A 26,579-nucleotide genomic window follows, 5' to 3' on the forward strand; every position below is an offset into this window, starting at 1 on the left:
TATATAATGACGAGATGCTCATATATCCGCCCTAACAATGGGAGTAGTTGTCCCATAGGCGAAAAGGCAGGCTACAAGTTTAGCTCCAAAATAAGCCCATAAAAACGCACTGGGCTTATTTCGGACAGATTGTTGGGCGATAGTGAAACCAGTCGCTTCGCCTCGTCCACCCTGGATAGAGAAGAGGCAATGCAACAATGGGTTATTCTTCAGAGGTTGCCTTTTTGTCACTCGGGGCAAAGGAAGACAAAACGGTCATTTATAAGCACAATGCTGTAGCCTGGAGTGACGTCTAGTTCTTCAGATACAAGTAATTTCCCCTTCACTAATATTATTGTTCGCCTCTCTATAGGCGTATTATGTTCGGTATATTCTATTAGCATATAGACATTTTACAAAGGCCTACATCACGTTTAATGATATAGGCCTTTAACATGCACTTGATGGAAATGCACAATATTGGCTGTGACTGATCAATAAATTATTCATCGAGTTATTACAAATTAATTGGAACCCATTATAGCTTCAGACTACACTTCTGGATTTGACGTCTACCATTAGAAGAAATCAATACATTTAAACACTGCGTATAAAGTACAAAACAGAACAGTACAGTTCAGGCCTGCTGTAAAGTGCTATTGAAGGTTTTAGGATTTTTCTTCCTCGGGCTTTTAGTGGCTCCTGGTGGTCAAACAGCCCCATCTTCAAGGCTATGTTTACTACAATCGTTTCGTCCAGATGAAAACAAATACACTATACAATGTTGCAACAAAGGTGTAGGTGAAACACTGGTTACAGTGTTCATCATAACCTCATATTTCTACTTCAGGATGGCAACATATTTAACAAGAAGAGTAGAGACATGTGTCTAATGTTTACACAAGGCAGATAGTTGTTGATTAGCTAGCGAACATTACTTATTAGTGACACGGATGTGCAATTGAAAGGATCAGATGAAGACGAATTTGGAATAGAGATTGTTCTTCAAGAGACAAAAAAAAGCACCATTCTGTGTATACGGTAAGTAACGGAAAGCTACGGCTGAATGATAGTAAAGTTATTTATTTATTTCACCTTTATTTAACCAGGTAGCCCAGTTGAGAACTAGTTATCATTTACGACTGTGACCTGACCAAGATAAAACAAAGCAGTGCGACAGAAACAACACCTATTTGCTAGTTAGCTAGCTTTAGGTCTTAGGAAAAGGGCCATAGGAATCCAGCTACCGTATGATATGAATACTAGCTAGTTAACGGCAGGCCAAAGCTTGCTATATTATGTTTCGTTGCATCTTACATCTGAACGAGAGTTATTCGGGGACGTATGCTGATGCTATTGACCAATGCAGGTCCAACAAGGTTGTTGGAAAAGCTCTGCAGAGGAGAGGAGAAAGACCGGACGTTTTATGTCGCTCAGCGTGCAGAGACAGAACATAATGCACCTTCTTTCAGTGGGAAGATGAAAAGGTAAACGAGTTATCTTTTTGTATCCCCTGGCAAATATAGTGGGCCTAATATATACATGTAACTCAGTCAACCGTTCCAGTGATGGCCACTCTAGCACAGGTGGGATTGGAAATGTTCACAAAAGCGTGCAAAACAAACCGCTTTTGTCCATTTATTAGCAGCACATATAAACATGTAGCTAGCAGAAATTCCATACAGCCAGATGGAATTACAGTAGGCGCATATCATAGTTCCAACGTGTTAATGGTGAGTATGGTAAGAGCTGTATCACAGTTTCTGAAATGCATAGCTGTTCTCTTGACTGTATGCTCTCCATAGATACGTTAAGATAGTTTACTCAGGCCTTTTACCGTAAAAAAATAAAGTCAGTTCCGGTCTCCCATCAATGCAAAAGCTGCTGGGTCAGGTCTACTTAGTTCAATAGGATAATCTAATTTGCATACTCCTCCCTTCCTCTCATCGCCTCCTTCTCAAAATCTATTTGACGTCAGAGGGGGAGGACCTCTAGCTTTCTCATCCAATGGGGTTTGAGAAGGAGAGAAGATGCGAGGACTATGCAATTGAGATTCTCCAGTTGACTTTCATTGAACCCGGAAAAAAACAAACAGAGTGGGTTGTCCCGCTTCCTCTTCCATCGCTGCCTGTGCATCCCCACTTCCTGGTCACCTGTGACATGACCAGTGACACAACATATAGTGCCCTCTATACAAATTAAGTGTACTATACAAAGACAGACAAACTATAGACAACACAACAACCAAATAAGTTGGCCAAAATGGCTCCTACAATAGTCTACAATTCCTTTTATGGAACTCTAATTAATACCTCTGCCTTCTCAAAAGTCCTTGTTTGTGCACATATACAGTAGCTAACTACACTCCCTTGTTTTCACCAGGCGTGTGACATGTCTGTTTGTGTTGTAGGTGTCTGAGGCCAGGCTTATGGCCCGAGAGGATGTGAACCGGTCAAAGATGCCAACTTCCACCCATCAGGAGTACTGCTCCAGGTAAATATCCTACACCTGTCCAGACATGTAGGGGGACTCTATCCACAGAACTATTCCATTCCATGTTAGAGGTGGAACAGTATAGTTCTGTGGATAACAGTGGTGCAGCGGTCTAAGGCACTGCAACTCAGTGCTAGAGGCGTCACTACAGACCCTGGTTCGATCCCAGGCTGTATCACAACCGGCCGTGATTGGGAGTCCCATAGGGCGGCGCACAATTGGCCCAGCGTCGTCCGTTTTAGGGGAGGGTTTGGCCGTCATTGTAAAATAAGAATTTGTTCTTAACTGACTTGCCTAGTTAAATAAAGGTTAAATAAAAAAACTCTAAGTACCTTTGATAAGTTGCCAGACAGATCATATAATGAGTATTTCACTTGACAGTTCTTCTCACCACCTCTACATAATGTTCTTCCAATTAAAACAATGGTTGTTTTGTTTCTTTCTTCCAATCCAGGTTTTGAAAGTTCCTCGCTCTCCCCCTAGGAAGGAAGTTCTGCCAGGACTGTCAGCTCCTCTTTCTAACGGGAGAATGGGAAGGCCACACCTCTCACAAGATATCGCAGGCTGATGACATCAGAGGCCCAGTCTGATGCTGAAACCCTTGGAGAACAAGACGAGTAACGCCCAGTACCTGTTCGCCGATCGCAGCTGTCACTTCCTGTTGGATAACATTGCCAAGCGGGGCTACAGGAAGGTTCTCTGTGTCGGGACGCCCAGGTGAGGGCTTTGATTTGGACTTCCTGTCTGTCGTGTTGTTTAAACAGGGGTCATGTTAATTAGGGCCAAATGTTTTGCAAGTTAGGTTCACATAGTACCTCCCACTTCATGCCTTTCCAGAGTGTTTTCTTCCATTTCGTGCCTACTGAACACGATCTGGTGTTTTAGGTTAGATTCAAGTGCTTTGTTACGCTCTTTGAGTTGTTGTCATTTGTCTTGTTGTGTTTTTAAATATATCCATCAAAAGCATCATAGCCAATAATTAAAAGTACAGACGTTCTATATTACAATGTTAAGTGTTTCAGGGATTGTTTGTTATTATGTGTGATTGTTTATTTCACTGTTTCTTCCAGACTCCAGGAGCTGATCAAGCTAAGAAACCAGGAAGATAAAGGTGACCCCATGAAAAGTCTGCTACTGGCTGTGAACTTCAGGTCAGTTTTATTTGACAAGGTCACACAATGCATTGTTCAGATGAACATTTGCTATGAGTGAACAAAACAGGCATAGAAATGAATTGAGAGTAGAGCACACACTTTGAATAGTACATGACTGTGCGTATCGAACAATGCTTATTGACATTTATGGATCGCTATGGGAGTGTTGATGTCCCGTATCTCCATATGGCTGGGCCACACCTGTCCCTCTGATGGTCTTAGGAACGAGAACGCAGGGTACAGGGGCTCAGTGAACTGATGATGCACCCTATCAAACACGGTCGTCAGGGCTGCAGAGAACTCCTGCAGGACCTTCATAGTCTCGGCATCGTAGAACGCCAGCTTTCCCTTCTCGTAGTGCACCCACACGCCCACCCTACCTGGCACCCCTCGCCCGCTGGCGGAGCACGACACGTGCCTGTCGTTGTGCCAGGCGGAGAGACGGCCATGCCTGAGCTCCACACACCATGAGTTTCTGTTCCGCCCCAGCTTGGCGCCTTTGTCCCGCCCCTTCCTGTCCAGGCAGCCGTAGGCCACGCCCACAGCCCAGGCAGAGCAGCAGCGGACGTCGGCCTCCCAGTAGCGTTGGCCCGTTGTCACGGCAACAGAGCCCAGGGCACAGCAGACCTTGTCGAACTGGAGAGGGTGCTCTGGAGAAGACTGGGCGAAGTCAGAGAAGCACATGACTCGTCCTTCTCCCGTCACTGTGATCTTGCTATGGCAGGTCTGCCTGTCCATCATCACTGGGAAAGAATCTGAAAACGGATAAAACAGAAACCCTTTCTGTATCTGTGACCTATCTCTTTTTCCCCAAAATCCTACCTAGATCCAGAGTGAGATTTTACCATGTAGAGATTTGATCATAGCCTCTGTGGCTAGATGGATAAGCAGACATAACGTTTGTTACCCAGCAACAGTGTCTTCCTCTGAAGCTGGGCCTTCAGGTCCTTGTAAAAGGAGCGTAGGGTTTTCAGAAGCTTCTCAAACCTCTCTTCGTTCAGCCGGATCTCTGCTTCGGAAGCATCTGGCTTCTTATGGCTACAGGGGGACAGACAGTTCCACATGGACTTATCCCAATGCCAGAGTTCCTATACATTCATCAAAAAAAGCCTAGTCATAACATCAAGGTAAGAAAATGAGAGAAGTTAGGGTATTGTTTTATATTTTTTACCTGAGATTGTCAGGAAGATTCTGTAAAATGGAGTAAACAGAATTGTTGAAATAGCATAACACTGAAACTCCCATTAGCCTACATGTGGTTAATCTGAAATATCTAGAATCAGACCTGTTTATCGCCCCCTGTCCAAGTCCGCCCCAGGGATTTCTGGGTAGTGGTGATGCTCCTCTGGACCTGTCCTAGGTGCTGGTCCCAGCCCTTCAAGACATGGTCTAGTCTGGCGCTGGTCTCTATGCGGTCCAGCTCCAGAGAGTCCACCATGGCCTGCTGGTCTCTCTGCAGGGCAGCCCTCATGCCCTCGACCCTCTCCCTCACCTGGTGCTTCATCACCTCTGTGCTCCTCTTCATCATGACAGGTGAGGAAATTGTGAAGTTAAGGGGAACCCATAGCTTAGATGCAAGTCTGTTTCTGAGCTAACTTCTATGTCGTTCGCCATGACAATGACAAACGAGTTAGCAGACTGCCACCAGCGCTAGGGAACTTGATGTGTTATGAGTAAGAAAAAACAAGTCTCTCATTCTAATCCATTATTTCAGCTAGTCTACGTTACCAATGCAAGGTTAAGAAATATGGAGAGAATTCTCTATGGGTTGTGTTGCCCTTGGCTGCAGTGGCACTTATGGACCATAGGGAGGCAGTGTTGTACTCACAGAGAGATCAGCCTTGCGTTTCTTCAGAGATTGAATGTGGGCCTTAGTTCTGGTTCTTTCTGACTGCAGTTCCTCCAGGCGTCTGGACAGCTCCTCCTACAGCACAGATGGGGTTTGAGAGGACAACACAGAGTGAAACTCTCATTGATGCTTTTCTCAATTACTGCAAATGAGAATTGCTTCTGAATAGATTGATTCTCAGTCACTACTAATGACGATTGATTTTGAATCGATTGGTTTCCAATTAGCTAGTGCAAATGAGACCGTCTTGTTTAAATAAAGGTGAAATACTAGCCATTACCACCAGGGAATCATTGGTAACAGGACTAGCAGCTGTTGCTATCATAGCATTTACCTCGGAGAGATTTCTGGATGCCGCCACCTTGCGGAGCAGCTTTGGGGAGCGAGGGTACGGCTGAACCATCCCCTCTCCAGTGGCGTGACTGTCCAGGGGGACCAGGGAGAGAGTGCCATCCTGTAGCACTGCCTGATATTCTACAGGGGGATCCATGGCACCACTCTGGACTGAGAGCAAAGAGCCAGGGGACACTTCCAGTCTCTGGTCATCGGTTATTAGGTCCTTATCTGCCATGGCTAATAAAGTGGTAGTCACATTAACTTAGACACACTTAAATCTATTCCCTGCCACTGTGCTTTGATGATCTCCTTCTATGCACAACTTAGTCAAAGTTTTCAAAAATACAGGTAATGCTACAACTTAGTACCATAAATATTTAGCAGGATAGCTAGGCTAATTGCAGGATAGCAGAACGGATTAATGCATCATATAGCTCAATGCATTTCATTGAAAGGAATTCTTGACACAAGTTTACCAGTGCCTTCTGTTGTTTAATCATAACCCTCCTGCAGCTTTAAGAAAATGAGTTCTTTGCCAGTTCTGTGCCCGACAATCCCAAACGACTCAATATTGGTATAGCCTAATGTATGTTTATGAGCTGTATGTATGTTCATACTCACTCTGTTCCTATGTCTCATCCGTTCTCTGTGCGTGTCTGCAAGGAATGTGTCAGACTGAACACCAGCAAGGGTGTGGTGTCGAGTAACAAGCTGAGTCCTGTGTGTTTGTGTGTGTGAGTGAGTGAGCCTTACTGTTGCTCAAGTGCCCTTCAGTGATTATCTTGCCAAGATTGGAAATGTATAATCACACCCATACAAACCAGTGGACTTCCTGTTAAGTACAGGAGGAGGCCAGCTGCCGTGGTGCTCCCACCCTAATCCTCCATGCTCATAGTGATCCTACCTTACACGAAATGAACGATTTAATGAAAGCACTAGCAGATGTCATGTGGAAATCTTGTTTTTGTCTGTTCCAGATATGCTCAGTTCTATGGCGAGTTCTGTCACTGCAACATGTTCAACCACCACTTCTTTAGAGGAGAGGTTAAAGTTTCAACCTTATGATTGTCTTAAAATTAATTTATCCAAAGGCTTGATCCTTTTTTTAATGTTTAACTTTTATGAGTATTGAATTCCATGTAATGTTTTTAACCTGTCTGGGCTAGGGGGCAGTATTTTCACGGCCGGATGAAAAACGTACCCAATTTAAACAGGTTACTACTCTGGCCCAGAAACTAGAATATGCAAATTATTAGTAGATTTGGATAGGAAACACTGAAGTTTCTAAAACTGTTTGAATGGTGTCTGTGAGTATAACAGAACTCATATGGCATGCAAAAACCTGAGAAAAAGTCAACCAGGAAGTGGAGGATCTGAGAATTGTAGTTCTTCTTCTTTCTAGTCCTTTTCGAAACTACAGTATCCGTGGGGTTATGTTGCACTTCCTAAGGCTTCCATTGGCTGTCTAAAGCCTTCAGAAAGTGGTTTGAGCATTCTCCTGTCACTGGGCAGATAATAGGAGCTCAGTTTCTGAGTGGACTGCCTGGCAACAAAGGGATTGGATATGCGCGGTCATGCGAGCACGCTGTTCCTTCTTTTTCTCCTTGAATGAATAAGCTATTGTCCGGTTGGAATATTATCGCAATTTTACGTTAAAAATACCATAAAGATTGATTTTAAACAGCGTTTGACATGCTTCTAAGTACGGTAATGGAACATTTTGACTTTTTGTCTCTGGTTCCGCGCTCGCGCGTTATGCCTTTGGATAAGTGATCTGAACGCACAAACAAAACGGAGGTATTTGGACATAAATATGGATTATTTGGAACAAAAACAACATTTCTTGTGGAAGTAGCAGTCCTGGGAGTGCATTCTGACGAAGATCAGCAAAGGTAAGAGAATATTTCTAATACTAATTCTGAGTTTAGGTTGCCCCGAACTTGGCGGGTGTCTGTATAGCTCACCGTGATGGTTGAGCTATGTACTCAGAATATTGAAAAATGTGCTTTCTCCGTAAAGCTATTTTAAAATCTGACACAGACTAACTACCCCTGGATGCAACCACTATCTATAATTCTTTAAATAATTGTTATATATTTTGTCAACATTTATGATGAGTATTTTTGTAAATTGATGTGCACATTCACCGGAGGTTTTGGTGGGAATACATTTTCTGAACATCACGTGCCAATGTAAAATGCTGCTTTTGGATATAAATATGAACTTTATCGAACAAAACATACATGTATTGTGTAACATAATGTCCTATGAGTGTCATCTGATGAAGATCGTCAAAGGTTAGTGCTTCATTTAGCTGTGTTTTGGGTTTTATTGACACATGTCCTTGCTTGGAAAATGGCTGTGTAATTCTTTTTGTCTATGTACTCTCCTAACATAATGTAATGTCATGTTTTGTTTTCACTGTAAAGCCTTTTTGAAATCAGACAATGTGGTTACATCAAGGAGAAGTGTATGTTTGAGAAAGTTGAATTATGACATTTTGTTGTTTATGAATTTGCCCAGGGGCGGAAATCCCGGGGGGGGACGGGGGGCACACGACCCCCCCATCCTGGGAAAAATATGATTTGTCCCCCCCAATATATCACTGAAACATAACTATGTAATTTAAATCATATTAATAATACGCAATGAAAGCAATTGTGCTGATTATAGACACTTAATAGCGCGTTTTTAAGTTTCAAAAGATTGCGACCCCCCCCCCCACCCTTTGCCTCACAATGGTTTGATCCACTGCCAGTTCCTTAGCTTGCTAGGTAACAGAGAGGTCGTATCTACTGTCTGAAAGGCACTCAATGCACGTAACTGACGTGAGGTTAATCCAGTCAATCGCGCACACACACTAGCTGAATATGCAGAGCTAGCGCGCAAATATTAACTATTAAGCTAGCTAGTACCTATTCCATTTATGTGGCGTCGTCAAAGATGGAATCTTTGCTATCGTCAATTTATTCCAAGATCAGCATGCAGATGATGTAAGTTAGTGCTTCAAAGTCCCTGTGATAAGGTTAGCGATAAACTGAAATCCAAACTGAACAGAACTACACTCTCTTCTACCATTGTCTTAAATATATTTAATGGTCTCGTTGCAAAAGCTAAATTGTCGCAAGGGATCTTTTATTTATTTATTTTATTTCACCTTTATTTAACCCGGTTAGCAAAGATTATAGCAAACACCACTGAAACTGAATTGGTGCTCGCTAGCTTTGCAAATTCAGCTATTGTTGGAAGCCAGCCAATATGAAACAAACTATTAAAATTACAAAAGGTTGCAGCATATGTAGTGTAAATGGTGAACTCATACAGCTGTCAACTCTTGTCATTTTAATCCGTTTCACATTTGCTAGCTACCTTTTAGATCGAAGCCCAAATAGAATGATTGAAGATGATAGAAGCCCAGCTCCTACTGTAAATAACCTACACACTGTGTGTGTGTGTAGCCAGCCAGCCAGCCAGGTAGAAAAATGGCAGAAAAATAAAAGACGGACATCAGAGTATTTTTCAATACACCAAAACGCATAGTAAGAACCCTAGTAGCCTAATATCTCAAAGACTAGTTGATAAAATGTTCATAAGAAAGAAATGAAATTCTAATGGAAATGTTTCACAATGACGTCATTAGGCAGAGCAGGCAACAGATCGCACACAGACAGCAGAGTTGGGGACAGATATGTGTAACCGATGTGAAATGGCTAGTTAGTTAGCGGTGGTGCGCGCTAATAGCATTTCAATCAGTGACGTCACTCGCTCTGAGACTTGAAGTAGGGTTTCCCCTTGCGTTGCAAGGGCCGCGGCTTTTGTGGCGCGATGGGTAACGATGCTTCGTGGGTGTCAGTTGTTGATGTGTGCAAGGGTCCCTGGTTCAAGCCCGGGTTGGGGCGAAGAGAGGGACGGAACCTACACTGTTACATATGCAGGGACAGACTGGCAGAGACAGGGAGTCTCAGGTAAGTTTATTGAGTCTTTGTTTGGCAACATTATGAAAGGTTCTACATTTTTTTTACTTGTAAAATAGGAACATAATTGGAAAATGCCATGGATACCCCCACTCTCAACTTAAACTGGTGACTGAACTAAGATTTGTTAAAGGCAATGGTATTGCTGTTGTGATTAGTTGTGTAGTTTTGGGTACCGGTAGTTAGGAGTACGGCAAACACCTTATTCCTTTGGTTCCTCAATATACATTTACCATATTACAATGTAGGCTATGTGTTACAGCACTACTTTTGGTGTCCCCCTCAGGAATTGCTCTTGAGAAAATTTCATGTAATTGTCCCCTCCAAAGTTGATATTGGATTTTCGCCCCTGAATTTGCCTAGCCCATAGAAGTTAAACAGGCAGCGAGCGGGGTCGTCCAAGCCTTCCTCAGTGAGGGGAAAATGGGGAGAAAGGGATCATGGTGTCTGACCCTCCATTTGGGGGCCTGGTGAAGCCTCTGGCCCACAGTTTCCCCCAAATCTCAGAAACGCAGAGGAAACTGCAGACCTCCGGTTAGCGTTGCATTTAACTAATTTGTCTCCGCTAATGAAATAAATTAAATGCCAATCGATTGGATTAATTATTAACAACGTAATACATTTTCCAATTCCAAACATTGACATACATGTTCCTAGATATTTTTAAGTAGAAATGAAGGACTTAAATCCATAACCTGATTTTATTCAATATATATATATTTTTTTGTGTGTGTGTGTTTCTCCAGAGAACAGTGTGGAGATGCCCATGGTTTGGAGCTTGCCATACTTCTTTGAGCCGCGCATCCTGGAGTGCTTCCCCTCTTACATCATGCTAGACTACCAGGCAAGGCAGTTGTATTCAGACGTATTGGCTAATCTTAGGAGCACAACTTGACATATGTACATTAGTAAAAGATAATGATTGATAATAATGTGCATTTACTATAATGTATGTATACCCGATGTCTCTCTGCTTGTCACTCAGCATTATGGATTGTGGGTAAGGCCTTGTGGTAGACTAGCGTCCTGTCCAAGGGGTGTACTTGTACATCAAGCTGCCTCACGCTACAGAAACTGGAGATAGGCTCCTGGACTATGGGCCGTTCTGGCTCGGACAAGGCTACTTACTTTGTTTTACTGTATGTAGTCCTTCCACCACCAAACGGACTCATTGGGTAGTCCTTCCACCACTAAACGGACTCATTGGGTAGTCCTTCCACCACTAAACGGACTCATTGGGTAGTCCTTCCACCACTAAACGGACTCATTGGGTAGTCCTTCCACCACTAAACGGACTCATTGGGTAGTCCTTCCACCACCAAACGGACTCATTGGGTAGTCCTTCCACAACCAAACGGACTCATTGGGTAGTCCTTCCACCACCAAACGGACTCATTGGGTAGTCCTTCCACCACTAAACGGACTCATTGCGTAGTCCTTCCACCACTAAACGGACTCATTGGGTAGTCCTTCCACCACTAAACGGACTCATTGTTGTTCTCTTAGGTGGACTATGACAACCATCCCCTCTACAAAGATGGACAGAAAGCAGTCCCCTGTCTGCCTGTTCACCAACCTGACATCACGAGACATCATCCTCCCTAAAGAGGGGGGGTCAGGTACACACACCAACCTGACCCTCCTTCCTGAGGGGGGGTTACAGGTACACACACCAACCTGACCCTCCTTCCTGAGGGGCGGGGGTACAGGTACACACACCAACCTGACCCTCCTTCCTGAGGGGCGGGGGTTACAAGTACACACACCAACCTGACCCTCCTTCCTAAAGAGGGGGGGGGTTACAGGTACACACACCAACCTGACCCTCCTTCCTGATGGGGGGGGTTACAGGTACACACACCAACCTGACCCTCCTTCCTGAGGGGGTGGGGGGGTTACAGGTACACACACCAACCTGACCCTCCTTCCTGAGGGGGTGGGGGGTTACAGGTACACACACCAACCTGACCCTCCTTCCTGAGGGGGGGGTTACAGGTACACACACCAACCTGACCCTCCTTCCTGAGGGGGGGTTACAGGTACACACACCAACCTGACCCTCCTTCCTGAGGGGGGGGTTACAGGTACACACACCAACCTGACCTTCCTTCCTGAGTGGGGGGAGGGTTACAGGTACACACACCAACCTGACCCTCCTTCCTGAGGGGCGGGGGTTACAGGTACACACACCAACCTGACCCTCCTTCCTAAAGAGGGGGGGTTACAGGTACACACACCAACCTGACCCTCCTTCCTGATGGGGGGTTACAGGTACACACACCAACCTGACCCTCCTTCCTGAGGGGTGGGGGGGGTTACAGGTACACACACCAACCTGACCCTCCTTCCTGAGGGGGGGTTACAGGTACACACACCAACCTGACCCTCCTTCCTGAGGGGGGGGTTACAGGTACACACACCAACCTGACCCTCCTTCCTGAGGGGGGGGTTACAGGTACACACACCAACCTAACCCTCCTTCCTGAGGGGGGGGGTTACAGGTACACACACCAACCTGACCTTCCTTCCTGAGTGGGGGGAGGGTTACAGGTACACACACCAACCTGACTCTCCTTCCTGAGGGGGGGATTACAAGTACAACCCACTATTCCATGTTGCACATGAGCCAAATGCCTTTTACAGTAATCTAATCATATTAAGATGTCATCCTAAATGGAACATGGAAAATCTAGATCGTCTGATTGGTCAGTTTAAAAATTATTCATTTTGGTGGGATAAAATATATATATTATATATAGATAAATATTAGAGTGGAATTCTGAAGAGATTACATTTGATTCGTCTGTCTTGGTCTTTGCTTTTCTTAGATTCTGCAAAGTCTGTGAGAGAGATGTGTGGTCTGAGAACAAGCATTGTGTTAAATGCAACGTGTGCCCTTCGAAGGTATGTATTTCCCCACTGCAGGCTGAAAAAGTTATGTTGCAACAGTTTTAACTTGAAATAATTGCCTACTTTGCGTTGAATGAGAGGTGCATGTGCTTCATAAGCTGCGATATCACTTTTCACAACAGACTTTCAGTTATCTTCTCTCTTTGTTCTTTCAGGATGGGAGACAGTATTGCTCAGAGTGTCAGAAGTGTGTGTGAAGCCATGTGAGTATCTCCTAGACTGCTAACACTGCTAAACCCCGATGTTCATGGTGTGGGTTGAGTGACGGTTTGACTGGCACCTCTGCCCTCTCCCCCTCCCCAGCCTGGTGTCACTGCCTGTCCTGTGGCCCCTGTGCCCTCTGGGACCAACCCTGTGGGAACAGCCCGGGTCTGGAAGGCTGCTTCAACTGTGGTAGCTTGAAGCACAAACGCAGAGCCTGTCCCCTCAAAGACAAACAGAGGACCAGTAACAAGTGAGTTTACTGTACTTCATATACCCAGACACAACACACAGAGAAGCACAGAAACAGACACACAGGGCTGACACTAAACTACTGTATGCTCCCAGCTCTACCCATGTCAGTACAGTTTTGTTACACACCCTAAATGGCATGTTTCTCTGAGGGTTTGTACGGATTGTGTTTGCCTGTGATTGTGTCTGAACTTGCTCTCTCCCTCCTGTCCCAGTAAGACCAAGGGAGGCAGGATCCTGCCCAAACAACAACCCAAAAAGTCAAATTCCAAGAGGCAGTCTGGAGCCCAGCGCAGAACCAACAAGTTGGAGACAGCAGAATAGGTCACATAACCCTACTTTCACAACTCACCACACAGCAAGGGAGATGTGTGTTTAGCAGATGTGAAGTAGTCATTAGTTGCAAACGTGTGTGTGTGTGTGTGTGTGTGTGTGTTGGTTGCTGTATTGTAGTCAGTCAGTCTTTAAAGATATTTAAGTTATGTTTTTTCTTAATAAAGATGAATTATCTCATGTTACACCACCATTTTGAATTCACAGAATTCTTGATTTCCTGCTGTATGTCAATGTGTAATGCTGTTTTTATAGCTCTAGTAGGAACAAGTCCACACAAAGAACAGAAGCTGTGTCGTTGAAGAAGGCTCTGCGCATGTTTGACGTTACCTCCAAAATGAGGTCAATGCCATTGCATCAAAATAACTGACTGGGACTGCATGTATGAAACTAAAGCTTAGCTTTTGAGGAGATTTCTGTAAGGAAACAGGTGAAAGGCATACATATTTTTTTTATTTCTGTGCTCAAGACGGTGGGATAGAAATCCAATATTTTCCTAACCTGCAGGCAGATGATACCGAAGATAGAGAAAATAATTCCTTTATGCATTCCATCCGGCTCTGGACTAATACATGTTACAGTGGAGACAACTCATGTCCTTCTAGGAAGGAGCGCAGGCAATAGACAAACAATGGAGAAGGATAACTCAGAACCTTCTGGAATAGTGTTGTGATCTCACTGTATTTAGCTAGTTTATCTTCAGTTTCTGAATACAAATAATAATGATTTATTATGCAAGTGATATCTAGAAAGAGATGTAGAACATATAGCCTTTTAAGAAGCTGATTTGCAATTAGCATGCATATTCACATGAACCTGAGTGAAGCATAAATGAATGTACATTTTATTGTGTCACTTCCTTTGTTAGCTACTAGTTTCTTCCTGTATCTGTCATCAACACCATTCCCTGTGGATTTTCTGTTTATTTTCTTCCAATTAACCTTGTGTCACGGTTGTTATTTAGTAAACAATCTTCTGAATATCTGGCTCCGATTCATTTGAATGACACTGATACACTGCTATCCTCTGTATTGAGTAATGTCTTTTGCAGAGTGTATTACAGTGTCCAAGTCACACCCCATAGTGCATTGCAGTGGGCAAAGGTGTGTGTGAGTAGGAGTGGACCTAACAAGACCTCACCCAGACGCTGATCGGATATGACACTGAGTTTACATGCACACACACCGGTCGCTGCATGGGGACAAGGGAGTATTAGAACACGCGCACATGCTCACAGCCAGGTTCACACATATATTCATGGAGAAGATGAGGGGGGGAAAAGAGATTCACAGTGAGCTGTTACACACCGCCCAATGTTCTTCCTCACAGTGGTAAAGGTCTCTTCAGGACAACTTTGCTTCAGTGAACTCAGCCAAGATCAATTCTTAAATGTCCCTGCCGTCATGAAGAGCCTGTGCATGGATTACAAACAGTTGAGTCCATTTGGGCTAACTCCTTACATCCAGTTCCACTGGTCTGTGTCGATCATTTCCAGGTCAATCATCCATATCAACAAACATCCTGTTTGGTTAGAGGACTGAAGTTCTGTCAGGCACATTTCCTCAGAGAGAGAGAGAGAACAAAAGAGGGACAGGGACTGGAAAGAGAAGCCAAATGTGCAAAGCCAGACAGAGAATTAAAGAAAGACAGACAGAGATGGACTGGCAAACCAGAGAGATTGAGAGAAAGAGAGAGAGAAAAAGCGAGTAGCCACCAGACTGTTTGAAGCTGTTTGACTGAAGCAAACAGGTCTGACTGGCGCTCCTAACACTAAACAGATCTGTATGTGCTGTCTTCCTCTCTATGAATTGGACATTAGTCTATGGGGGAGAAAAAAATCTAATTTGATCTGGGATTAACTAGACTTTCTCACCTCCAATGAATCCAAAGGGAGATGTGTTTTCTCTTTTTCCTCCATCAAACCACTACAGGGACAGGTTATAGGAGCGATGAGAGAAGCAGTAGAAAGAAGTGGAGAGGTGGATCAGAATGGAGATGAAAGAAACGAATGTGTGGACACACATACACACACACACGCACACACACTGCCCATTCTGTCACCGTCACCTTCCAGTTATAATGTTCACTTAATTATCTTTCAGAGGGTATTACGGTCACCATGGTGATAAATCATGTTTTGGTCCAGGTTCTTATGGTGAATGGACAACGTTCTTGTCAGGTCACACAAAGCTCTTGTATGAGTATTTTATTACACCTGAGGTGAATTCATTCAACTGTTTTTAAACTGATACAAAATGTTGACTTTTCTTTTTGTTGTGGTATGATGCCAGCCAGGATTTTTCTTGCTCAGGGAATTCTCAAAGCCCTAGTCACATAATGTGGTCAGGAAAAACTCAGGGCCATTTAAATATAACAGTGATACCTCCACAACACCAAACCAACAATCAGGTAATCAACTGTCACAACACCAAACCAACTGTCAGTTAATCAACTGTCACATCACCAAACCAACTGTCAGTTAACCAACTGTCACAACACCAAACCAACTGTCAGTTAATCAACTGTCACAACACAACACCAACTGTCAGTTAACGAACTGTCACAACACCAAACCAACTGTCAGTTAACCAACTATCACAACACCAAACCAACTGTCAGTTAACCAACTGTCACAACACCAAACCAACTGTCAGTTAACCAACTGTCACTACACCAAACCAACTGTCAGTTAACCAACTGTCACATCACAACACCAACTGTCAGTTAACCAACTGTCACAACACCAAAACAACTGTCAGTTAACCAACTGTCACAACACCAAACCAACTGTCAGTTAACCAACTGTCACATCACCAAACCAACTGTCAGTTAACCAACTGTCACAACACCAAACCAACTGTCAGTTAACCAACTGTCACAACACCAAACCAACTGTCAGTTAACCAACTGTCACAACACCAAACCAACTGTCAGTTAACCAACTGTCACAACACCAAACCAACTGTCACATCACCAAACCTACTGTCAGTTAACCAACTGTCACAGCACCAAACCAATTGTCAGTTAACCAAATGTCACAACACCAAACCAACTGTCAGTTAACCAACACCAAACCAACTGTCAGTTAACCAACTGTCACAGCACCAAACCAACTGTCAATTAACCAACTGTCACAACACCAAACCAACTGTCAATTAACCAACTGTCACAGCACCAAACCAACTGTCAGTTAACCAACTGTCACAACACCAAACCAACTGTCAGTTAACCAACTGTCACAACACAAAACCAACTGTCACATCACCAAACCAACTCTCAGTTAACCAACTGTCACAACAACAAACCAACTGTGAGTTAAGCAACTATCACAAAACCAAACCAACTGTCACATCACCAAACCAACTGTCAGTTAACCAACTGTCACAACACCAAACCAACTGTCAGTTAACCAACTGTCACATCACCAAACCAACTGTCAGTTAACCAACTGTCACAACACCAAACCAACTGTCAGTTAACCAACTGTCACTACACCAAACCAACTGTCAGTTAACCAACTATCACATCACCAAACCAACTGACAGTTAAACAACTATCACAACACCAAACCAACTGTCACATCACCAAACCAACTATCAGTTAACCAACTATCACAACACCAAACCAACTGTCAGTTAACCAACTATCACAACACCAAACCAACTGTCACATCCCCAAACCAACTGTCAGTTAACCAACTATCACAAAACCAAACCAACTGTCAGTTAACCAACTGTCACAACACCAAACCAACTGTCAGTTAACCAACTGTCACATCACAACACCAACTGTCAGTTAACCAACTGTCACATTACCAAACCAACTGTCAGTTAACCAACTGTCACAACACCAAACCAACTGTCAGTTAACCAACTGTCACAACACCAAACCAACTGTCAGTTAACCAACTGTCACTTCACCAAACCAACTGTCAGTTAACCAACTGTCACATCACCAAACCAACTGTCAGTTAACCAACTGTCACAACACCAAACCAACTGTCAGTTAACCAACTGTCACAGCACCAAACCAATTGTCAGTTAACCAACTGTCACAACACCAAACCAACTGTCAGTTAACCAACACCAAACCAACTGTCAGTTAACCAACTGTCACAACACCAAACCAACTGTCAGTTAACCAACTATCACAACACCAAACCAACTGTCAGTTAATCAACTGTCACAACACCAAACCAACTGTTAGTTAACCAACTGTCACATCACCAAACCAACTGTCAGTTAACCAACTGTCACAACACCAAACCAACTGTCAGTTAACCAACTGTCACAACACCAAACCAACTGTCAGTTAACCAACTGTCACATCACAACACCAACTGTCAGTTAACCAACTGTCACATCACCAAGCCAACTGTCAGTTAACCAACTGTCACAACACCAAACCAACTGTCAGTTAACCAACTGTCACAACACCAAACCAACTGTCACATCACCAAACCTACTGTCAGTTAACCAACTGTCACAGCACCAAACCAATTGTCAGTTAACCAAATGTCACAACACCAAACCAACTGTCAGTTAACCAACACCAAACCAACTGTCAGTTAACCAACTGTCACAACACCAAACCAACTGTCAGTTAACCAACTGTCACAACACCAAACCAACTGTCACATCACCAAACCAACTGTCAGTTAATCAACTGTCACAACACCAAACCAACTGTCAGTTAACCAACTGTCACAGCACCAAACCAACTGTCAATTAACCAACTGTCACAACACCAAACCAACTGTCAGTTAACCAACTGTCAATTAACCAACTGTCACAACACCAAACCAACTGTCAGTTAACCAACTGTCACAACACCAAACCAACTGTCAGTTAACCAACTGTCACAACACAAAACCAACTGTCACATCACCAAACCAACTGTCAGTTAACCAACTGTCACAACAACAAACCAACTGTCAGTTAAGCAACTATCACAAAACCAAACCAACTGTCACATCACCAAACCAACTGTCAGTTAACCAACTATCACAACACCAAACCAACTGTCAGTTAACCAACTGTCACATCACCAAACCAACTGTCAGTTAACCAACTGTCACAACACCAAACCAACTGTCAGTTAACCAACTGTCACAACACCAAACCAACTGTCAGTTAACCAACTGTCACAACACCAAACCAACTGTCACAGCACCAAACCAATTGTCAGTTAACCAACTGTCACAACACCAAACCAACTGTCAGTTAACCAACACCAAACCAAATGTCAGTTAACCAACTGTCACAACACCAAACCAACTGTCAGTTAACCAACTATCACAACACCAAACCAACTGTCAGTTAACCAACTGTCACAACACCAAACCAACTGTCAGTTAACCAACTGTCACATCACAACACCAACTGTCAGTTAACCAACTGTCACATCACCAAGCCAACTGTCAGTTAACCAACTGTCACAACACCAAACCAACTGTCAGTTAACCAACTGTCACAACACCAAACCAACTGTCACATCACCAAACCTACTGTCAGTTAACCAACTGTCACAGCACCAAACCAATTGTCAGTTAACCAAATGTCACAACACCAAACCAACTGTCAGTTAACCAACACCAAACCAACTGTCAGTTAACCAACTGTCACATCACCAAACCAACTGTCAGTTAATCAACTGTCACAACACCAAACCAACTGTCAGTTAACCAACTGTCACAGCACCAAACCAACTGTCAATTAACCAACTGTCACAACACCAAACCAACTGTCAGTTAACCAACTGTCAATTAACCAACTGTCACAACACCAAACCAACTGTCAGTTAACCAACTGTCACAACACCAAACCAACTGTCAGTTAACCAACTGTCACAACACAAAACCAACTGTCACATCACCAAACCAACTGTCAGTTAACCAACTGTCACAACAACAAACCAACTGTCAGTTAAGCAACTATCACAAAACCAAACCAACTGTCACATCACCAAACCAACTGTCAGTTAACCAACTATCACAACACCAAACCAACTGTCAGTTAACCAACTGTCACAACACCAAACCAACTGTCAGTTAACCAACTGTCACATCACCAAACCAACTGTCAGTTAACCAACTGTCACAACACCAAACCAACTGTCAGTTAACCAACTGTCACAACACCAAACCAACTTTCAGTTAAACAACTGTCACAACACTAAACCAACTGTCAGTTAACCAACTGTCACAACACCAAACCAACTGTCAGTTAACCAACTGTCACATCACAACACCAACTGTCAGTTAACCAACTGTCACATCACCAAACCAACTGTCAGTTAACCAACTGTCACAACACCAAACCAACTGTCAGTTAACCAACTGTCACAACACCAAACCAACTGTCAGTTAACCAACTGTCACAACACCAAACCAACTGTCAGTTAACCAACTGTCACATCACAACACCAACTGTCAGTTAACCAACTGTCACATCACCAAACCAACTGTCAGTTAACCAACTGTCACAACACCAAACCAACTGTCAGTTAACCAACTGTCACAACACCAAACCAACTGTCAGTTAACCAACTATCACAACACCAAACCAACTGTCAGTTAACCGTCACAACACCAAACCAACTGTCACATCACCAAACCAACTGTCAGTTAACCAACTGTCACAACTCCAAACCAACTGTCAGTTAACCAACTGTCACAACACCAAACCAACTGTCAGTTAACCAACTGTCACAACACCAAACCAACTGTCAGTTAACCAACTATCACAACACCAAACCAACTGTCACATCACCAAACCAACTGTCAGTTAACCAACTGTCACAACACCAAACCAACTGTCAGTTAACCAACTATCACAACACCAAACCAACTGTCAGTTAACCAACTGTCACAACACCAAACCAACTGTCAGTTAACCAACTGTCACAACACCAAACCAACTGTCAGTTAACCAACTGTCACAACACCAAACCAACTGTCACATCACCAAACCAACTGTCAGTTAACCAACTGTCACAACACCAAACCAACTGTCAGTTAACCAACTATCACAACACCAAACCAACTGTCACATCACCAAACCAACTGTCAGTTAACCAACTATCACAACACCAAACCAACTATCACAACACCAAACCAACTATCACAACACCAAACCAACTGTCACAACACCAAACCAACTGTCAGTTAACCAACTATCAGAACACCAAACCAACTATCACAACACCAAACCAACTGTCAGTTAACCAACTGTCACAACACCAAACCAACTGTCAGTTAACCAACTATCACAACACCAAACCAACTGTCACATCACCAAACCAACTGTAAGTTAACCAACTGTCACAACACCAAACCAACTGTCAGTTAACCAACTGTCACAACACCAAGCCAACTGTCAGTTAACCAACTGTCACAACACCAAACCAACTGTCAGTTAACCAACTGTCACAACACCAAACCAACTGTCAGTTAACCAACTGTCACAACACCAAGCCAACTGTCAGTTAACCAACTGTCACAACACCAAACCAACTGTCAGTTAACCAACTATCACAACACCAAACCAACTATCACAACACCAAACCAACTGTCAGTTAACCAACTATCACAACACCAAACCAACTATCACAACACCAAACCAACTGTCAGTTAACCAACTGTCACAACACCAAACCAACTGTCAGTTAACCAACTATCACAACACCAAACCAACTGTCACATCACCAAACCAACTGTCAGTTAACCAACTGTCACAACACCAAACCAACTGTCAGTTAACCAACTGTCACAACACCAAACCAACTGTCAGTTAACCAACTGTCACAACACCAAGCCAACTGTCAGTTAACCAACTGTCACAACACCAAACCAACTGTCAACAAACTTCTGTATTCTGATGATTGACCCAGTTGATTGACACATGGAGCACTATATGTGAAGTTCATATATCCATCATTTATTAACCGACTGCACACTGAGAGGAGCTAGAGACTACAGTTAGGCCAACTGTGAAAATTGTCAACAACAGCTGCAGTAGAGAGAATGTTTCTCATTCTGGCTCTAAATGTTGACAGTTGCCTGCCTCAGGCCTGAAAATGCCAACAACTTATACAGCCATGTGGGTCAAAATTGGTCAAAATGGTAGCGGTGATGGGGGTTCTTCTGTGCTGTGGGATAAGGGGTCTGGTGAGGACACAGAGTGTGTGTGTGTGTGTGCGTGTGTGTGTGTACGTGTGTGTGTGCGTGTGTGTGTTTAGCGACTGCCTACATTCCCAGCGTGTTTCTACAGTCAAGATTGATGACCATTCCATCAGCTCTCCCTGTTATGCCTGGCTCTGTCTCGGATACACAATCCAATCCAATGACCTGTTATTGTGTGTGAACTAGAGTTGGATGGCTCTGTTTGCATGTGCCTAAGTGTGTCCGTGCATGCGTGCGCTTGTGTCTGTGTATTGCACTTTGTTATCCCCATGGCAGCTTCGCTTCCTGGGTTCCAAACAGGATCAAAACAATTCCATCACAACAAAACAACAACAGCCTACATCATAAACAAATCAATACATCATACAAGACATCATTATATTGTTACTCTATTATTGCAAAACTGTTATGCCACGTTACTTCTTCATTATCAGAAGACCTCCAAAGTCGATCTAAATGAATATCTTACAATGATATAATCTAACTGTCAGCCTTCCTTCTTGCACCCATCCTTACCACTGATATGAATATTGTTATGATTAGCCTTCTGTGATTGTGAGATTCCTGGACTCATAGACATATCCATCGATGTGTAGTAAAGAAAAATCATATCTCTGGTTAAACCCCAGTGTTTGTTCTGGAACGGGTTGCCTATGCTGACAAAATCCCCCCACAGAGAATGGTGTTCTTCTCCTCTGGCCCTCAGCATGCTGGTTAAACACTGAACTGGATGTTCTGTACAGTTGACTTCTGTCATTTAGCAGACGCTCTTATCCAGAGCGACTTACAGTAGTGAATGCATACATTTCCTGCATTTTTTTTTTTAATGATGTTAGCAAAGAAATGTAGCTTTTAGCATAGCAATTGTGGGATGTCTCTTTGAACCCTGTAACGTTTGAAAGCATGGGGACCAACCACCCAGCTGGTCTGTTGAGGTCTCCTTTCATCCAGAGGGAATAAACTCAACACATCCTCATCCCACTGCAGCTGACACACCTGGGATCTAACATGCATCATACAGACACACACACATACACACGCTCCAATGAGGGTGCCTGCACACGTGCTAGCACATATGCACCTGTGCACGCAAACATAAGCATGCACACAGCCTCAGCAATGGGAATGATAAAATAGCCAGGTTGGTGTCATAGACTAGACGTTACATAGTAAACAAATTATAAAATATCCAGCCTGGTCTCATAGACTAGACATTACATAGTAAGCGAATGATAATATAGCAACAGCCAAACCTTCAGACTACATCCAACTACTCCACACATTCCATACACATGCAAACACACAAAGTTGAAGATGCAGCATGTCTCACCACAGACACTCCCCACTTCCCAGTTGACTTCAACTTCTGAAACTCCAGAGACTAGTTACTGGGAGGTGTGGAGAAGAGAAAAGTGGAGAGGGAACCTCTGTGTACCAATCAGGACTGGACTGGACCCTGGAGACTAGTTACTGGGAGGTGTGGAGAAGAGAAAAGTGGAGAGGGAACCTCTGTGTACCAACCAGGACTGGACTGGATCCTGGAGACTAGTTACTGGGACGTGTGGAGGACCTGACAGGTCAATATATACACACACACGATTAATAATAGACCTGTATGTTCAAAGAGCATAGGTCTTCTGAGAGTTGTTGGGCGATAGGGAGATATACAGTAAAGGGAGAGAGGGAGAGAGGGGGAGAGGGAGGGAGTGAGAGAGGGAGAGAGGGAGAGAGGGTGAGAGGGAGAGGGAGAGAGGGAGAGAGAGAGAGTGAGGGAGAGGAAGTGAGGGAAAAGAGCATAGAAAAAAGGAGGAAAGAGATAGAGTTAGAAAGAGAGAGACAAAGAGAGAGATAGAGGGAGAGAAGGTCCCAGTCCAGTCCAGCTCTATATCCCTGCAGGCCTGCACAGTTTCCCGGGCAGGGAGCGAGGGAGGCAGGCAGGGAGCGAGGGAGGGAGGCAGGAGAGAGAAGTGGAGTGGTGGGAGAATGGGTTGCAGCGGTGGGGGCCGGCAAGGTCTCCGCCACGACAGAAACAAAGCAATTACGAAACCCTCTCTCCATCCCTTGATCCCCTCCATCCCATCTAGAATATAAATACACGTCCAGTCCCCCTGGAGCCCTAGCCAGAGAGGGGAAAGTTTAACACGAAAGGAGAGGAGAGAAAGAAAGACGAGGAGAAGGGAAGAGAGGAAACCCCTTGTCTCTGGTGTCAGAGTGAGTGTTCGGTGGTGAAGAGAGGAAACCCCTTGTCTCTGGTGTCAGAGTGAGTGTTCGGTGGTGAAGAGAGGAAACCCCTTGTCTCTGGTGTCAGAGTGAGTGTTCGGTGGTGAAGAGAGGAAACCCCTTGTCTCTGGTGTCAGAGTGAGTGTTCGGTGGTGAAGAGAGGAAACCCCTTGTCTCTGGTGTCAGAGTGAGTGTTCGGTGGTGAAGAGAGGGAACCCCTTGTCTCTGGTGTCAGAGTGAGTGTTCGGTGGTGAAGAGAGGAAACCCCTTGTCTCTGGTGTCAGAGTGAGTGTTCGGTGGTGAAGAGAGGAAACCCCTTGTCTCTGGTGTCAGAGTGAGTGTTCGGTGGTGAAGAGAGGGAACCCCTTGTCTCTGGTGTCAGAGTGAGTGTTCGGTGGTGAAGAGAGGAAACCCCTTGTCTCTGGTGTCAGAGTGAGTGTTCGGTGGTGAAGAGAGGAAACCCCTTGTCTCTGGTGTCAGAGTGAGTGTTCGGTGGTGAAGAGAGGAAACCCCTTGTCTCTGGTGTCAGAGTGAGTGTTCGGTGGTCAGAAGAGAGGGAACCCCTTGTCTCTGGTGTCAGAGTGAGTGTTCGGTGGTGAAGAGAGGAAACCCCTTGTCTCTGGTGTCAGAGTGAGTGTTCGGTGGTGAAGAGAGGAAACCCCTTGTCTCTGGTGTCAGAGTGAGTGTTCGGTGGTGAAGAGAGGGAACCCCTTGTCTCTGGTGTCAGAGTGAGTGTTCGGTGGTGAAGAGAGGAAACCCCTTGTCTCTGGTGTCAGAGTGAGTGTTCGGTGGTGAAGAGAGGAAACCCCTTGTCTCTGGTGTCAGAGTGAGTGTTCGGTGGTCAGAAGAGAGGGAACACATACCTCCACCATGGGGTGAGTACTGACAGAGGGGATGCCATGTCGTCCCAGCTGGGATTTAGATACAGACCGCAACCACCATTTGTCTGTGAGAGAGTTTATCGTCGTTCCTATCGTTGTGGCTGGGAGAGTGTGTGTGTGTGTGTGTGTGTGTGTGTGTGTGTGTGTGTGTGTGTGTGTGTGTGTGTGTGTGTGTGTGTGTGTGTGTGTGTGTGTGTGTGTGTGTGTGTGTGTGTGCACGCGTGCGTGCGTGTCACCTAGATTACATTACTTTAAGTGTGTGGCATGGAATCCGACCTGGGACTATAATTGACGGTGCATAATGGAACAATCTCCCAACGTAATTCTTTCTGAGTGAAACTTTTACACTGAAGAAAAACCAAGCAGACAAAAAAGAACTTAAGTGGTCCAGTGTCTCAGAGCGGGTGGTTTTACCTCCCTACAGTTTACATCCACTCACAGCCCAAGACCTTTCAACACTCAGGCTTGTTTTTCCCCGAGTTAACTCCAGACTCTATTTATTGTCCTTTAGCGAGAGTTAGCGACAGTGGTGGCGGGCGTTGATGTAACCCTGCTGGATAAGTCTAGTCTCTATTCCCTCCCTCTTTGACAGCTCTTAGCTCACGGGACCATTCGCAATAAGCGCGGGCCCGCTTTTACACATCGCCCGGTGCGCGCCCATGGCGACTAATGTAAATAAACACAGTAAAACTCGGCAGTGGCTCCCAGGAACGGGGCTTTTTGTGGAGTGAAGCCTGTCTTAGCTGGGGTCGTGGGAGTCTGTCGGACCCTGGGAGGGAGATTCCTCAAAAAAAAAGGAAAACATCTGTATTAAGCCAAAAGAGACAAACCCTGGTCAGCTCTGACCTCTAACCTTTAAGAGTGGACTATCCTGATTGGCCCAAACCCTGTGAGGACTGGAGTCTGTATGGAGGAGTCTTGGAGCTTCCTTGCTGGTCAGTTTCCTTCTTAAACTCTGGAGACAGTATGTGTGTCATCTCTCTCGCTCTCTCTCTCTCTCTCTCTCTCTCTCTCTCTCTCTCTCTCTCTGTCTGCCGACTGTCTCTTTTCTATTTGTCACTAATTTTATAAGGTTATATAATAGACTATGTGGCTTCTCCCTGTTCCTAACTCACCACCGAGCTTCATCAGAGGACATCAACATTGGTCCTCTGCACATGTTAATACTAGTTCTGCCTGAGACTGGACTCATGAAAGAATTCTTGGTGTTTTTCTCTTTATCGGCTGAGTATCCCTTCAGTCCTGGAGGCTTATCTGTGACGTCGGCAAGGCAAATATCAGAGGCTTCCATCACAGTAGAATACCTGATGTTAGGGACTACTTTGTTGTTTGTTCTGACTATATACAGTATGGCCTCTTCAACACTTTTCTGGTCGGTTCTGGTCTGTTACTCATTCTGCATTAAACCCAACAGTCTGCTTTTGTTATCTTTGTCTCTGAGGAATTTATTTTGATTTGTGGGTCCTTTGCTGGTTGTTTTAGTGCAGATGTCTGTCCGTATTTTGATTGGTGTGGAGAACTCTTTGATTATATGAAAGGGCTGAGTGTGTTAATGACACAGTGTGTTGATATAACTTCTGATGTATTTATGGGGTGTGTGTTTACTGGAGCAGTGTCTTAGCCAATGGGGTGCTTTTGACCAGAGGAATGCACAGATCAGAGCAACGTGAAGAAGTTCAGTGCTGTGAGGGTTGGTGCAAAGCTCTGGTCCTCAAGTAAGGTCGTTGGTCAATGTTGAGTGGTTCAGGTCAATTATTCAACCTTCTGCAATTGGCCAGATTGAGGAGATAATGGTCAACATTTAACACAGAAAAT

At 44.3% G+C, this 26,579-nt stretch overlaps 2 protein-coding genes and 1 pseudogene across 3 annotated transcripts in view; 2 read left to right on the forward strand and 1 right to left on the reverse strand.

Annotated features, from left to right (window-relative positions):
* The first annotated feature begins 1,028 nt into the window (after positions 1 to 1,028).
* Positions 1,029 to 14,461, forward strand: LOC106608571 (rRNA N6-adenosine-methyltransferase ZCCHC4-like; annotated as a pseudogene).
* si:dkey-219e21.4 (E3 ubiquitin-protein ligase TRIM62) lies at positions 3,614 to 6,944 on the reverse strand. Its single transcript, XM_014206556.2, has 7 exons — positions 6,433 to 6,944; positions 5,810 to 6,048; positions 5,455 to 5,550; positions 4,912 to 5,145; positions 4,798 to 4,817; positions 4,534 to 4,664; positions 3,614 to 4,381 (listed from the first exon to the last, which is right to left on the reverse strand). The coding sequence occupies exons 2-7, from the start codon at positions 6,044 to 6,046 to the stop codon at positions 3,762 to 3,764; spliced, it is 1,338 nt and encodes a 445-aa protein (XP_014062031.1). The 5' UTR covers positions 6,047 to 6,048; positions 6,433 to 6,944; the 3' UTR covers positions 3,614 to 3,761.
* A 10,989-nt stretch (positions 14,462 to 25,450) lies between the features above and the next one.
* The window catches only part of LOC106608572 (cGMP-specific 3',5'-cyclic phosphodiesterase), a 150,288-nt gene continuing 149,159 nt past the window's right edge, over positions 25,451 to 26,579 (forward strand). For both annotated transcript variants that reach the window (XM_045721511.1, XM_045721510.1), the window contains exon 1: positions 25,451 to 25,699. The gene's annotated coding sequence lies outside the window, so the exon portion shown is untranslated. The remainder of the gene's footprint in view (positions 25,700 to 26,579) is intronic.

Source organism: Salmo salar, chromosome ssa07, assembly GCF_905237065.1.
Source record: "Salmo salar chromosome ssa07, Ssal_v3.1, whole genome shotgun sequence".
In the NCBI taxonomy this organism is placed as follows: Eukaryota; Metazoa; Chordata; class Actinopteri; order Salmoniformes; family Salmonidae; genus Salmo; species Salmo salar.